Raw genomic sequence first — 13,947 nt, 5'->3', positions numbered from 1 at the left:
AAAGTCCATTTTATTATTTAGATTCTTTTACAGTTTTGGAGCCATTCTTTAATGCTGCTTCTCAGTTCGTTTTAGGCCACCAGTACCGTTTTCCCCGCGGCTGTCCTTGGCCTCAATTTTTGATCAAGAATGGCATTTGTCCAATATGAATCTGAAAATTCTCTGCGATGTTGAATTGTTTTGGCTGATCTTATTTTTGCTCTAAAGTATTGCACCAGTATCCAGTTTGATGAAGTATTCTGTACACGAAAAAAAACTTGAATTATGTTACTTCTAAGCTAAGGATGACATAAAGAATTCTCATTTTTTAATGTATTTTTTCTTCTTAAAACATTGAACCCAAAGTGACTTTGTCATGACCACAGAAGGGATATGAATAGGCAATAAAAACTATGGAGTGAAATTGTAAAATTTATGATCTTCATTTCTTAAATCAAGAATTAAGGTTGTTTAGTACAAGCAAAATTCGATTACAAAAATAATAAATAAATATGGAAATAAGAATAAAATTGAGAACAAATGAATGATTTGCTACAATATACTCCTTTTGAAGGGGAAACATCTTCATTGTTTTCTTGAACTGAACTGGGATACTTCTGCAGCAAACCTTCTTCTAATCTATAACTTCCAAAATTTTCTGTTTCCATTATTCTTGGATGATTTCTCTGTCCACATCGAGACCATATTGCGCAGGCTTGGATCCTGGTGTACATGTAGAATAAATGTTAAAAAGTGGGGCGCGTGATTTTATTGCATCAAAACTATATACAGAAGACACTCTAAACGATAATCGACTAGTTCCTAATTCAGAGATAAGGGTAAAGAAACTACCAGAGTTCGAAAAACTGGATGGTCCTAGGGATGGTGAGAGCTTTAGAACTGGAAAATCATTTTCTCAAAAATGGCTTTTGACATACTAGTAGCCGCTGGTCACTGCCATTCTGAAGATCAATAACACGGGCTTCCCAGCGAAGCTGTGTAGCTAGCGTTCGTGCTCTTTCTATAGGACCAACCTCATCGGAAATAATAACCCATCCCTGCCATCAAGCAAAAATCTCTCAAATAAATTCAAGAGACAAGACGTAATGGGACAAGTATTATTCCAATCTTATGTGAATATTTGGGCCACGAATTAACAAGTTCCACAAACAATTACCTCCGGCCGAAGAATACGATCCATTTCGAATAGTAAATCAATCATACTGCATCCCTCTAAAGCGAGATGTGACAGGAGTCCCTTGGCATGAAGCATGTCATAAGTCCGAGGGTAAGTAGGAAAAGGTTCACACCTGTACACAATGTTCAAATATCAAAATCAGCTTTCTGTGAAAGTTATTGTAAAAGTTAAGTTGTAATACACTTGTCGATGGACGAATTTAGGGGGAATGGAAAGGAAGGGCTGCAATCCAAGGATGTAAATCATGGAAGAGGCAAAAGACAAAACACAGAAGACAGGATGACTAGCATGTAACTTCAAGCCGATGTTTAAGCATACGAATTGGAATCAATTTTGATTTGGCAAAAGACGAGAAGACCCAAAAAAGCATGATGTACCTGTCAGCATACAAGATAAATCGCATGGAATCAATTTTGAGTTCAGAGTATAATTTATGATTTGTTTTAAGTGGATAAACTTAATTTTGGGTTCTAAAAGTTGCAGTTAATGGAATTTACGAAGTTGGAACATATATCTACATATACCAAGAGGATTCAACATAGCATTGCATCATACTCTCAAGCTAACCTCGATTTAACGAAACTCAACATAGCATTGCATCATACTCTCAAGCTAACCTTGATTTAACGAAATATTTTTCCCCTTTCCTAACAAATAAATCAAAACAACTTTTTATGTTAAAAAAATAATTTCTCAGGTAAAAGATTTCTTACTAACTCTTCATGTAAAAGATGTTCCATCGAAAAATTATTTCAAGTCTAGAGCATATTGTTCTATCAAATTGAAGATGATGTCAAAACTAGTTGTAAGCCTACAACAGGTCTGCCAGCACTAAAGGGCCATCTGTAATTATCCCATCTTACCAGTCATGCAAGATGCCCGTGAGACCTCGGTCAAGGATGAAAGGAAGTGTTTTATATTCACTTATTGGCACAACATTCATTACCCACACTGATTTTCTTGCTTCCAGTAATGCAGCATTTAAACCTCCATAATTGGCCCTCATGTCCATAACATTCCGAACCATATTATACGGAGGCAACGGATCTTCATCTCCCGGTCTCTTTGGATGGTCAGAGAAAATCAAGGGTGAAAGCAATGACCAATAATTTCTTAAAGCAGATCTCCAGAACTCCATGTCTTCAGAGAAATCTTCAGGATTAACTCCTACATGACATTTGAATTATTATACCAACTATTTGTAAATGAAAGAAGCAGATTCGGGTATGTTATTCGAACTGATGACAAGAAAGTCTAAATACGCAGTAGTCATACAGTATTAAAATTGTTATACTTACCATGGACTTCAAGCTCAACAGAGCTAAGAGACCCAAAAGATCTCTTCTGAATTGGGATCCATCGCTTGCTTTCTGTCCCACCTACACAATGTGGAAGCGGTCGATAATACGAATGGGCATCGTCTCCTGAACAAAGTGGTAATGTACCTTTTTTGCTACAAATTAGAACAAAAATTAGAAAAGTAGCTTCAGAGAAACACAAATAAGATTATGATAATGAAGGAGAGAATCTGAGGGATAGAGAAGACGGATGGAGAGAGCGACAGAGGAAGAGTAAAGGACTCAAGGATAAGTGAAAGCCACTTGTCTCACCTATATGTATAACATTGAGCATCTGCAGTTTTCTGCCAGACGAAAGTCTCTTCTTGCTGTGCCAAAAGATTCCAACAAATTTTTTGGGTGAATTCTTCAAATGGAATAGACATGCTTCCTTTCTTTATGTTCATGGAACTTCCCCGCTGCCTGCTTCTAGGTGAGGTTAAAACAAAGTAACCTCCTAGCCTTAGTAATCTGTCAACTTCTAAAAGAAACAACCCATCTGCCAGATAAATCATTGTTAATACAATGCAGTGTATAGGTCAAAATTCAAATTTATTCAGTGTCTTAAAAATGTAACCCCCTTTTACCAACACCCCAGTCCAACCTAACCATAAAATGAAAACAGAGAAAATAATGTTTATAAATTTAACATACAGAACCAAGAGACTTTCAATTCTGAGCTTTATTCTGGCTTCAGCATTGTTAGTTTAATAAGCACAAAGAAATTAACTTATGTAAAGTAGTGCACAATGCGTCCACATTTTATTGTTGCAACACTAGGATATCATAATTAATTAATTTAGAAAAAGAATCACATACCATCAGATAGGAACATTGAGAGGGGACAAAAAAATCTTAGTGGTATTCAGATGGCATTGACCTAGCCAATGTCATAATTCTATTCACGATCATATCATAAGGTAAATCAAACTAAACACGTTTTTGTTTGTAAAGTCTGCATTCTATTAGAATCAAAATGAATTTCCAAATATGCCCAACTCAAAAACTTTCTTGTGATATTGGATCAAAAAGCACCTAACAGATCTCATGTCTAAAAATCTTTGGATGTTATCTACTAAATCACAGTAGGGTGAAGTGTGCTTATGCCCTGGAATTAATTAAAAGACATCAGACCGTGACTTATTACAATGCTTACTACACTCGATTAAGATGTTCATGAAAAGTAGATCACAAAGTATGTGAAATGAAAGAAATAATGAAAACACAATTTCACCTTCAATGCAATCATAAACAAAAGTGTTAATGATGAATATGACAAAACACATATATATACTTTCTATTAGACGAAAATATTTCGGTTTTCATGATATTCCCAGTGACAGCCTCCCTCTTCAAAAGCCAAAACAAATATTACTACAAAAGAAAAGGCAAATCAACTCAGTGACTCAAATGGAGTAGGAATACCAAGCCAAAAACCCACCTAAATTAGAAAAAACCAAGCCAGAGTCATCCATTGTTTCAAAGAACACTAAACAGAATATTTATATGAAAGGTCTCTGAGTTCGATATAAGTAGGTCTAAATAGATTTGAGAAGAACAAAATACTCACACAGCAGAATCCAATACATGTATACATGCTGTTTAGGTGCAAATAACAATTATATACCCATAAAATAATTAATTAAATGAAAAGAAAACTCAGCCCCGTAACAAAGATTAATACTTAAACTGTCACAAGCATGCAAAAGGAAGCCTTGCAACTAACAAGTGGTGATTGAAGGAAGAACAAAAACCTAAACCATGAGGATTATACCTTTATCATCCCAGACAATGCCACACTGAGTGCAGTGAACCATGTCGTATGACAAAGGTGGAAATGGGAGCTGTCTTGAGATGAAGTTGCCAATGATTGCAGGGAGACCTCTCTCAAGGGCCAGTTGAACCTGGCTACCTGTTGGCTCATATGCTGCCATACAGAGAGCCATCAACTTAAGTGAGAGCAGATGAGCACTAAAGCTACCAAACCCACAGCCGATATCAAGCACATTGCGCACCTGCAATTTAGAAGAAGAAAATCTTCATATACATGACAATTTTATTGTACAGCTTCCAGCAAAAAAGAAGAGGATACATATATTTGTTGTTTCGAGTGTAAAATAAATCTAAGTACATTGATGCTGTCAATAAAAAATATTTGGCTCAAACTTTATAAAGTTGAAGTCAGCCAAAACTAACAAGCGAAAAATAAAGCTATATATAGTGAGGCAAAACTTACGCCAGCTTGGAGAAATTCAGTGTCACTTCCCAATCCTATCATTTCAGCAATCTGGTGAGAGTAATCTCTGACACCATCAATAATCATCCCATTGTCTGAACGGAAAGAAATTTGATTTTCTTCCAGCAACATTAACCTATAAAATTTGCAACAATAAACATTACAGAAAGCAGATGTGTAAAGCTACAATAGTTACCTAACGACACAAGGTATGTGCTTTATATGAAATGTGCTAAATATTCCAGCAACAACATTTTATCGAAGAGAAAGTTACTATTCCTGTAACTGAAAGATGTAAGTTGAGCATTTTGCACTTGTTTCTCTCCAGTTACTCTTGTCGTTTCTATCTGGGATGAATTGATACTTTTGTTTTAACTATCTGCCAGACATTCCAAAATCCAAGACCAAGTTATAATTAAAAGGAATTAAGAACACCTTTTTGTCATGCTTCCAGATGAAAGGAATTGGTCTTTACTGAGCTTCACATTACCACTCCATATAACATCCCTACTAGTTGGCCAAGTCAAAGGAATTTTGTAGTCCTTCGGGGGACGAACCAAACAGTGATGTCGATCTCGTGATATTTCACAGTGCCGATCAAACTCTTCCTCATTTTGAAAACCAGCCAGCAGATTTGCAGACACGTTATAGCAAGGCACATAATTCTCTCTTTCCTTCCAACAAAGACCAAAATCCTTCACATGATCAGTTACCAGATTCCTCAACTCCAAATAATCCCCTGCTGCTTGCTCCTTTAGCCTTCTATAGTTCGCATAGATGTCGGATCTCACAGAAGCACTTGCAGAATCAAATGCACTTGGGTAAGATGATCCAAATAATGCAATCAGAACAAAGATGCTAACTAGACACAGAAGTAACCAGTTGAGTAGCGGTCTAGGGCCGAAAATCAATGATAGTTTATGGAACCAGGAGTTTCTCATGTCCAATTTCTGCAATCTTCTCCTAAAGTTAGTACAACAAATCCAGTCTTTATGGGCTATTGCTCCAACATTAATCTCCAAGAACTCCGAAAACTGTAACCGATCATCAGATACAATCTTCCATATATCATATGATCAAGACTCCGACCAACATCAACTGGCATTGGAAAAGAGCACGCTCGAGCATCAACTAGACCACACAATCAGCAAATCATTCAGTGAAATGACACGATTAAGCAATCAAAACCATAATTTATCACGCAATTATCGAATCCTTGGTAACAAGACCCTCGCCTACTAGCCTCAAGTGGTCCCTCCAACTGAAAAGGCCTCCAGAATTTTCGTCCACGAGAATGCCAATTTTAAAACAAACAGTTCAACTGCCAATTCCAACAATCAACCACTCTAAAAACAACAAATTAAAGCCTCCACTTCAAATCAAACCTGCAGTAGACCAACAAAAATCATTAAATCCTCGTAAAAGAAAAAATTCAAATTCAACCCAAAAATTCTCATGACATGTTCACTCAGATCCCAAAATCAGATCAGATCCAGAAGAACACAATTAGCTTTATCACAAAAAGCAATCTTGAATGCAAACAAAAATAAACGAATGCTCGAAAACGTGATCAGGGATTTTACGTATCAGGTGGCTGAAACATAAAAATGTGCGTATAGAGACCGTTTGAGAGAGGTTAATCACAGTATGAATTCGCCATTGACAAAATTAGAACGAGAAAGTTCTTGGGAACAGCTTTTTGCAGGGTGTATTCTCTATAATTGTTAAAGAAATAAAAATTATACGTATATACTGTAGAATTGTATAACGGTATAAGAATTCTATGTATGTGATTTTCAGATCCAATCCCATAGGCTCGCACATTGAGAAAAAGCAGTCATTATTAAAGATGGAATAATTGTATTGTCGACCCCATATTTATTAATATTAGTCAGATTAGAAAACTAATATTTGATACTAATTTACTGAGAAGATTTGACGAGTTTCAAACGAATTAAAAAGGATGAATAATCTAATTTATGTCTAATTTAATGGAAAGTTGATAAACAAGAAGAGGAGGAAGGATAAATAAGAAATTTTATTATCAAGTGATGCAAGTAAAATATAATTTTGAATTGTTAATTGTTGGATGAGGAGGAGGAGATTAACATCGATATTTTATCATCTATAAGATGTAATATAAGTTTTTAAGTTGAAATAAATGAACTTGATAAAGATGATTTTACATTAGATGACGCGGAAGATGACTTAGATAAAGAAGATAGAGTGAATTGGAAAACCCATAATAACGTATATGCTTGTAATGTTTGATACTCGATCGAAACACATTGTTATGTATTACGAATTTTAGAACATTGATTAAAAATTATTGACATTTTGAATACCCATAACTCATAAAAACTAGAAAAAAAAATTATTGAATACACCGACTTTAAAAGACTTTTTAAAGTCTATATTGAATATATCAATACTTTTAAAGAGTTTCAAAAAATTTACATTGAGCTCTTGTTTGATCCCCATTTTTGGGTAAAACATATTATGGATTAGTGATTTTTTGGAAAATGTGTGGTTAAAATTTAAGGAATTTTTTTTTTAAAATACGTGTATAATTATTTTATGAGAGAATGTGTGGTTAAAAATGAAATTTAAAGAAATACATTCTTGAAAAAATGGGGCTCGAACAAGGGAAATATCTTGAATGTTTTGAATTCAAAAATTTCTTTAAAAGCCCCAACTGAACACCCCCCTTGAGTTCTAGGGTTACTTTTTATGTTAACATCCTTGCTCACTTTGCTCATCTAGGAAATTGCCAATAATAATAATAATAATATTCTCAGACCAGCATGAGAACTGTTTACAATCAATTTAAATAATAAAATTGATTAAAATAAGTGGGAAATAGATGGTTAATATTTATGAAAGAAGTTATTTGATTGATTATAAACAACAGCCAAACAACTTATAATTGAAGACTAAAATTCCTTATTAGTTTATTCGATTATTTTAAACATCTTTAAAATTGGAGAAATATACTTTTTCGATAATTTTATCCTTTTAATTGGACATTATCTATGTGTTACGGGGACCAATTAACTTCTAATAAATGAAACATGTGAGTAAGAAACATAGTTATTACAAATCGATAAGTATCCCGAAAAGGATTTCATCAATTCTCCCTTTGTACTCTAATTATTTTTGTATTCTTATTAATTTTTTTATTTATAAAAACTTGACTTGTTTTCTTTATATTTAAGTGACATAATAATTGTGATCGTCCCAAATGGAGGATACTTCCAGCTTATGATGTCCCCATCTTTGCTGTGATACAACTTAAACGTTAAGCTAAAAGTGACCACATATCTTTGTGTGTAATAATAATAAAATTAATCTTTTTTTTTTTTTATTATTGTACTCTATAAAATAAGTATTACACGAGTGGACCGTAATTTGATTTTAAAGTTTTATAAACTTGGAAGAGTCTTCCATACAATAACTATCTTTTATTATTTGCAATAGAAGTCCTCCAACTTTTGACTTTTGAGGCAATTACCCAACATTCTTTAGTGAAATGGAAAACTCTTTCTTCTAACGGGGAATATTAAGAAGCTCATTAAGAATGAGTTGTTCATCGTCTATAGCGATACTCTTCGGACACTCAATATCAAAACGAAGCTCTTGTTTGAGAAAAAGAGGTTTTGACACACAGTCGAATCCTCGGAGGGCTCGGCCCAAGAGTTGAAGAAATGCTAGAATGACGTCGCATCCACCAAGTGATCAATGCTGCAACCAATGAAGAAGCCAATGACAAGCTCAAGCTCTGTAACTTGTACTGCAAGCAAAGAAAGCAAAACTTCACCATAGCTTCGAACTCCATGGAGTGGGAAAAAAGGAGTGAACTATATGAGTAACTATATGATGAACATAAGTTGGGTTTAGCATATCGCTAACGGTTAAATTTATGAATTGCTTAAGTTTTTCTATAACCATCTTGATTTAATAGTAATTTTGGCATGACAAATTAATAGTATGGAGAATATAATATACTTAAGATCTCTAAAGAACAGTGGATCTAGGTATATGTAAGATATTGTGAAAATTCTGTGGACTTGTATTCTCCTTTAAAACAGTACATGAAAGAGAGTGTATTTTTAAAAAAAAATAAAAATCAATGTAAATGAATACATATAAAAGTGTAACAAAAAATTCGTAAATAATTTAATTGATAAAAATCTTAAGCAATTGCACTAGTCATTTTATCTTGTATTAAGCAGTTTGCATCTCTGATCAATCATTCAAGCACATTAGAGCCTAATTTCAATCATTCGAACAAAACCCTATCACTTGCACTAAATGCATCCTCCTATGCTACGGTTGACACATGAAGCATTAATAGATCACATGCCATCAAATATAATATTGAATACTGTTTTCATTTGTTCGCCACTATTCAAATAATATCAAAACTATTTATCTCTTCTTAACTTAAATACTAAGAATGTCGCACAAAAGTATCAAGTTAATTTTACAGGGATTTCATTTTACTGAAACTTCAGTGACCATATGTAAAATTAACTCAATAAATAATCAAATTACAATGAACTTGATTCTATTGATTTTTTTCCATACAAAAAGCTAGTTTAAGTTTGGCAATGATTTTTAGGCTCACAACCTATATCGAAATAGAATTTTATATTTAGTATCAATCTTTTTACTAGACATAGAACATGAAATGCGCTCTACAAGTATATTTAGCCCCTGTCTGGTAATCAAAATCAACAATCAATTTTAACCACATATTTAATATGTTCCACAACTTTTCAACCATAAATTTATCAGTTTTATTAAAATCTACTAAAAATTTGATTTTGATTCCCATTAAACAGAAGCTTAATAAATTGTGTGTGACAAGTTAAAGATAAAACAACAGACAATATTTTATCTTATTTTTCTTCTTTTGTGCTAACCAAAACTACAATACACAGAACTCGCTTATGAATGCTTCACTAAACTGTCATTGAATCCTTTTTAACTTAAAAATCAAATTAACGCCACATGCACTAAAAGTTAGTGTGCGGAGTGGTGGTTAGGTCAGGTGATTCATCGATCCTTTTCACACCAAATTTCAAATCCGAGTCATCCACATCTTAGTCAAGACTAGTTTTGAGCCTGTGTTCAAGCATATATCATGCGAGGGGCAGCTTGAGCTCGAATGTTATTGGCTTGTCAATTATAAAAAGTCAAGTACAGAAGGTCAATGTTAAATTTTAACATAACATCGACAAGGTTTCAGAAAACAAGAACAAACCTTAACATTAGCAAACCTTAACGCATTAAAAGGTCGAATCAATTCATAAAACACCACTAAGTGAGTCACTCAATAAATAATATTGAGCTATAACAAACTGCACGAAAAGTTGACGCGTCGTTTTCTCGCATCCGTGTAGAGGACATTGCTTGAAAGTGTACCAAACACTAAATAATATATGATGTGGGGGATTCCCCTGGAATTCCAAGATTTGCCACGCATCTTAATTTAACAGGTTCCTAATTCCCTGTTCAAGTAATCAACGAACATCCTCTTTGCACTATCAGCATCTGAAGGTGGTGGTGGGCCACTCAAGCTTGATTGCCCAGTTAATTTTATAAAGGTTCGTCTTAACCTACGTAGCTCAGGTAAACCAACGGGCCTTGAAATATCAATAGTTGGTAATCCAGGCCCAAGAGACACACCACTGAGCGGGCCTCCCATAGCCTGGGATTGAGCTTCCACTATCATATTGGTCACCTCTTGTGTTGCTCTGTCAATTTCATATAGAGAAGATGCCTCAGTAATCCTTGCATTTTGTGTTGCAAGTGTTGGTTGTAGAACTTTTACGTCCCTTGTTTTCGAGTCGACCTTTTTCGTCAGGTACATGATAGCATCTACTATAGCAGCAGAGGATTTTTCAATCCCATCTCTTGAAGGCCATAACTCGAACAATGGAGAATCCCAACGATTTCTGCTGTCTGGCCTCTCAAACCTCCTTAAAAGATCTTCAATTATCTTATCATCATAAGCAGACTCCAATTTTTCCCTACGTTCTTCGTTCCATTTTCGACAGTAGGCCTCTTCGACATCACAATGAAGAACACAATATCTAATTCCAGCTGCACGAGCCAAACACCATAGCTCGTACCTGTAACCCTTTATGCTGTTTAAAGAATCCACTATGATAATGTCATCTTTTGACAAAGATCTATCAACTTCTGATCTCAGTACCCCCCTTAAATTCTTTTCGGCTATCATGTCAGCATAGCTTTGGTTACGATCAAGATGAAAAGAAGATTCATTAATGATTCTAACTGCTGGCTTAGATTCAGTTTCTTGAAGAGCTTCAGCTAGGCAGGCTGCAGCTCTTGACTTTCCACTACAAGGTTGGCCACAGATTACAACCAATGCCATCTGCAAAGAAACTGGAAATTTTTGTAAGTCTTACTCCTAAAATTTTCATATGACCTATAAGAAAAGAGTGAAATTAATGCGGGGTAAATGCAACAAAAAATTACTGTAAAATCCACTCTTCTGCAACAGAAGCATAAATATCAGATAGCAGAAATTGAAAACTGAAGCTGCCAGTAATATATCATCATAGTACGGGAAAAGATCGATAAAACTATATATTTTAATTGCAAACCCCTTGTTCTTCTCACTTAAAATCTTGGAGATGCTAAGATTTCTCAATTTCTTCATACTTTTTTTTCTCATTTTCTTATCAGGAAATTGTGATCTGGCCCCTTCATCAAGATCTGTTATCATATGCCTACATATAAATGCACTACTTGGACATTAAATTCCTCATATATCTCAAATACAAATATTATAAAACAAAAGGCGGACATGCTCGAAAGCAATGAATTGGGACCTTGGAATTGGATTTAATAATGACTTACATCAATTACTTTAGCTACACACTATAATTAAAGATTTGAATACCAAATCACGCATTTTAGCAAACATGTTGTGGGCACGCAGCAAATAAGCGGAACCAAAAGCAAACCAGATAAATTTAACCAATCAAAACACGGTTATGAGTTTGTGTAACCTAAAAATCCAAGGGCAGCCAACTGCTTACACCTACAGCACACGCAGAGAGGGAGAGAAAGAGATCGGCGGAACACTATAGGCTTCCTCTTTTTCCCAAGTCCAGGAAGTAGCGATTTCAAGCAGTGCGACTTTAAGAACTGCGATTCACAATGGGCATAATAACTACGATTGCAGGTCAAAAAGTAGGGATTGGAGCGACGGGGTAGTCGGGCCAGTCGAACCCGAACCACATACTTGACTGGAATAAGACCTCATTAAACAAAGTTACTTTTAAAATTGATTCAATCAAATTGCCTAAATTTCGTATTGACTTTTCAATCAAGGGGTATTATGAAAATGGCTTATCCAATGTTAAAAGACAAAAATACCCTTAAATATATTATACAATTACAAAAGTTGATTTTTTTTAAAAGACATCAATACCCTTTTACTTAACAAATAAAAATCAAACACTTCCTACTTTTCTTATTTGTTTACTCCAACACAGATAAATAAAATACTCTAATCTTTTATCTGTTTCAACCGCAGAAAGTAAAAAATTTATCGAAATCAGAAGTCAAAAAATTTGTGGACATCAATCTTGTCGGTTCGGTAAGTTTATATACATAGATTTAATCTTGTTTTCGTTAAATTATTGTATGTTTAAATCGATAAATTGTATTTCGACATTTAATGGTAATGTAGATAAAAAAATTTAATAGATCTGTAATTTTTTAAGCATTTGACTAGAAAAAATTCATCTGCATATATGTCGAAATAGCCCGGAGCGTGCCGATGATTCGACTGTTTGACCGGCTGTTAAACATTCGGTCAAACAGCCAAACAAACAGTCGATCAAATAGTCAACTGTTTAGCCGATTGTTTGACCAACTGTTTAACAGTCGGTCAAACAGCCGACTGTTTGTCAACTGTTTTCTTTTTTTCCCCCTTTTTTGGTTATTTTTATTGCTGTTGATATTTTTCTTGTAATTAAAAATTCTGTTTCGATATGCAGATATGGTTGTAATCCCAATTTGTTATTTTGGTGATTTCGAATTGGATGAAAGAGATCAATGTGTATGAAAATGGACAAGTGCTAAACGTGGTGGTATCGCAATTTTCATATCATCAGGTACATCGTATGCAGAACTCTATAATGATTTACGAAACAATTTGAATGTTGATCATTCTCAGTACAATATGGAATTGAAATTTAAATTCAATGAGCATGAATCAGTTCCGATTCCACCTATAATGAATTCTTCTGTTGATGAAGTGAATTATCTGATTGAATTGAACAATAAGCACACGACTCCTCTTTGCCTGATTTTAGTAAGGAATGATGTCGTCGAAGATGAACAAGTAGACTCGAGAGGTGGGGATCACAATGTTAAAGATTTTTGGGATACGGTGGAGATAGTTCGTGAAGATGATGTGATTATTCCAGATACAGTTGCACACATAATCCCCTCCACAGCTCATGACAACGAGAATGAAAATGTAAATACTTTTACAAATGAGGAGTTGATTGCTTTATCCCGCTAGAGACATGACTGGGGTGGGACCTCGAGAGCTAGATCGAGTAGACCGTCCTCTAATTCCTCATGGTGGTTCTCGATAATGAGGATTTGTATGTCTAGCAACTTTTTAAACGAAGAAAGATTTGCAATAAGACATGCACCTAATTGCACTGAAATACAACTTCGAGTTTAGAGTGAAAAAATCGAATAGGTCGTTGTTGACGCTATCATGCGTAGATGACAGTTGCAGTTGGCATTTGCGAACAACGAAGATGGATATGAATGAGTGCTTCGTAATTCACAAATAACACGGGAATATACTTGTGAAGTGGGAGTTTGTCGTAATGATCACAGGCAAGCCCGATCTTGGTTTATTGGTCGACAGATAATGCACAAGTATCATGATCCACGAACAATCTACAGACCATCGGACATCATTAACGATGTTCGTCAAGAGTACAGGGTAGTCATGAGCTACCAGAAGGCCTGGAAGGCCCAAGAATGCGCGTTGGAAGATTTTATGGGTTCGACAAAGGAAAACTATGCTAAATTGACCAAGTATTACCATAACATGGAGAAAACTAATCTTGGCTCGGCATTTTTTATTGAGACGGAGGCTGAGAACTGCTTCAAATTCTTTTTTATGGCTCTTG

General features: G+C 34.8%; 2 protein-coding genes across 6 annotated transcripts; both read right to left on the bottom strand.

Annotated features, from left to right (window-relative positions):
- Positions 1-398: 398 nt before the first annotated feature.
- On the bottom strand, positions 399-6,578 carry LOC111373810 (probable methyltransferase PMT5). Of its 2 annotated transcripts, none has more exons than XM_022996383.1 (10): positions 6,334-6,578; positions 5,186-6,135; positions 4,751-4,886; positions 4,289-4,529; positions 2,788-3,013; positions 2,476-2,630; positions 2,041-2,344; positions 1,157-1,289; positions 832-1,037; positions 399-702 (listed from the first exon to the last, which is right to left on the bottom strand). In XM_022996383.1, the coding sequence occupies exons 2-9, from the start codon at positions 5,689-5,691 to the stop codon at positions 888-890; spliced, it is 1,851 nt and encodes a 616-aa protein (XP_022852151.1). In that variant the 5' UTR covers positions 5,692-6,135; positions 6,334-6,578; the 3' UTR covers positions 399-702; positions 832-887. The 2 variants fall into 2 exon arrangements, with proteins under 2 accessions (XP_022852151.1, XP_022852152.1); XM_022996384.1 differs by having other exon boundaries at positions 6,374-6,578.
- A 3,332-nt stretch (positions 6,579-9,910) lies between these two features.
- Positions 9,911-12,027, bottom strand: LOC111373809 (protein KTI12 homolog). 4 transcript variants are annotated; one of them, XM_022996380.1, is made up of 2 exons: positions 11,794-12,027; positions 9,911-11,164 (listed from the first exon to the last, which is right to left on the bottom strand). In XM_022996380.1, the coding sequence occupies exon 2, from the start codon at positions 11,151-11,153 to the stop codon at positions 10,245-10,247; it is 909 nt and encodes a 302-aa protein (XP_022852148.1). In that variant the 5' UTR covers positions 11,154-11,164; positions 11,794-12,027; the 3' UTR covers positions 9,911-10,244. The 4 variants fall into 4 exon arrangements, with proteins under 4 accessions (XP_022852148.1, XP_022852149.1, XP_022852150.1 ...); XM_022996381.1 differs by having other exon boundaries at positions 11,824-12,027; XM_022996382.1 differs by having other exon boundaries at positions 9,911-11,153; positions 11,824-12,026.
- Between the last annotated feature and the right edge of the window lie 1,920 nt (positions 12,028-13,947).

This window comes from Olea europaea, unplaced genomic scaffold (genome assembly GCF_002742605.1).
Source record: "Olea europaea var. sylvestris unplaced genomic scaffold, O_europaea_v1 scaffold1167, whole genome shotgun sequence".
NCBI lineage: Eukaryota > Viridiplantae > Streptophyta > Magnoliopsida > Lamiales > Oleaceae > Olea > Olea europaea.
This window is presented reverse-complemented; position numbering and strand designations above follow the sequence as displayed.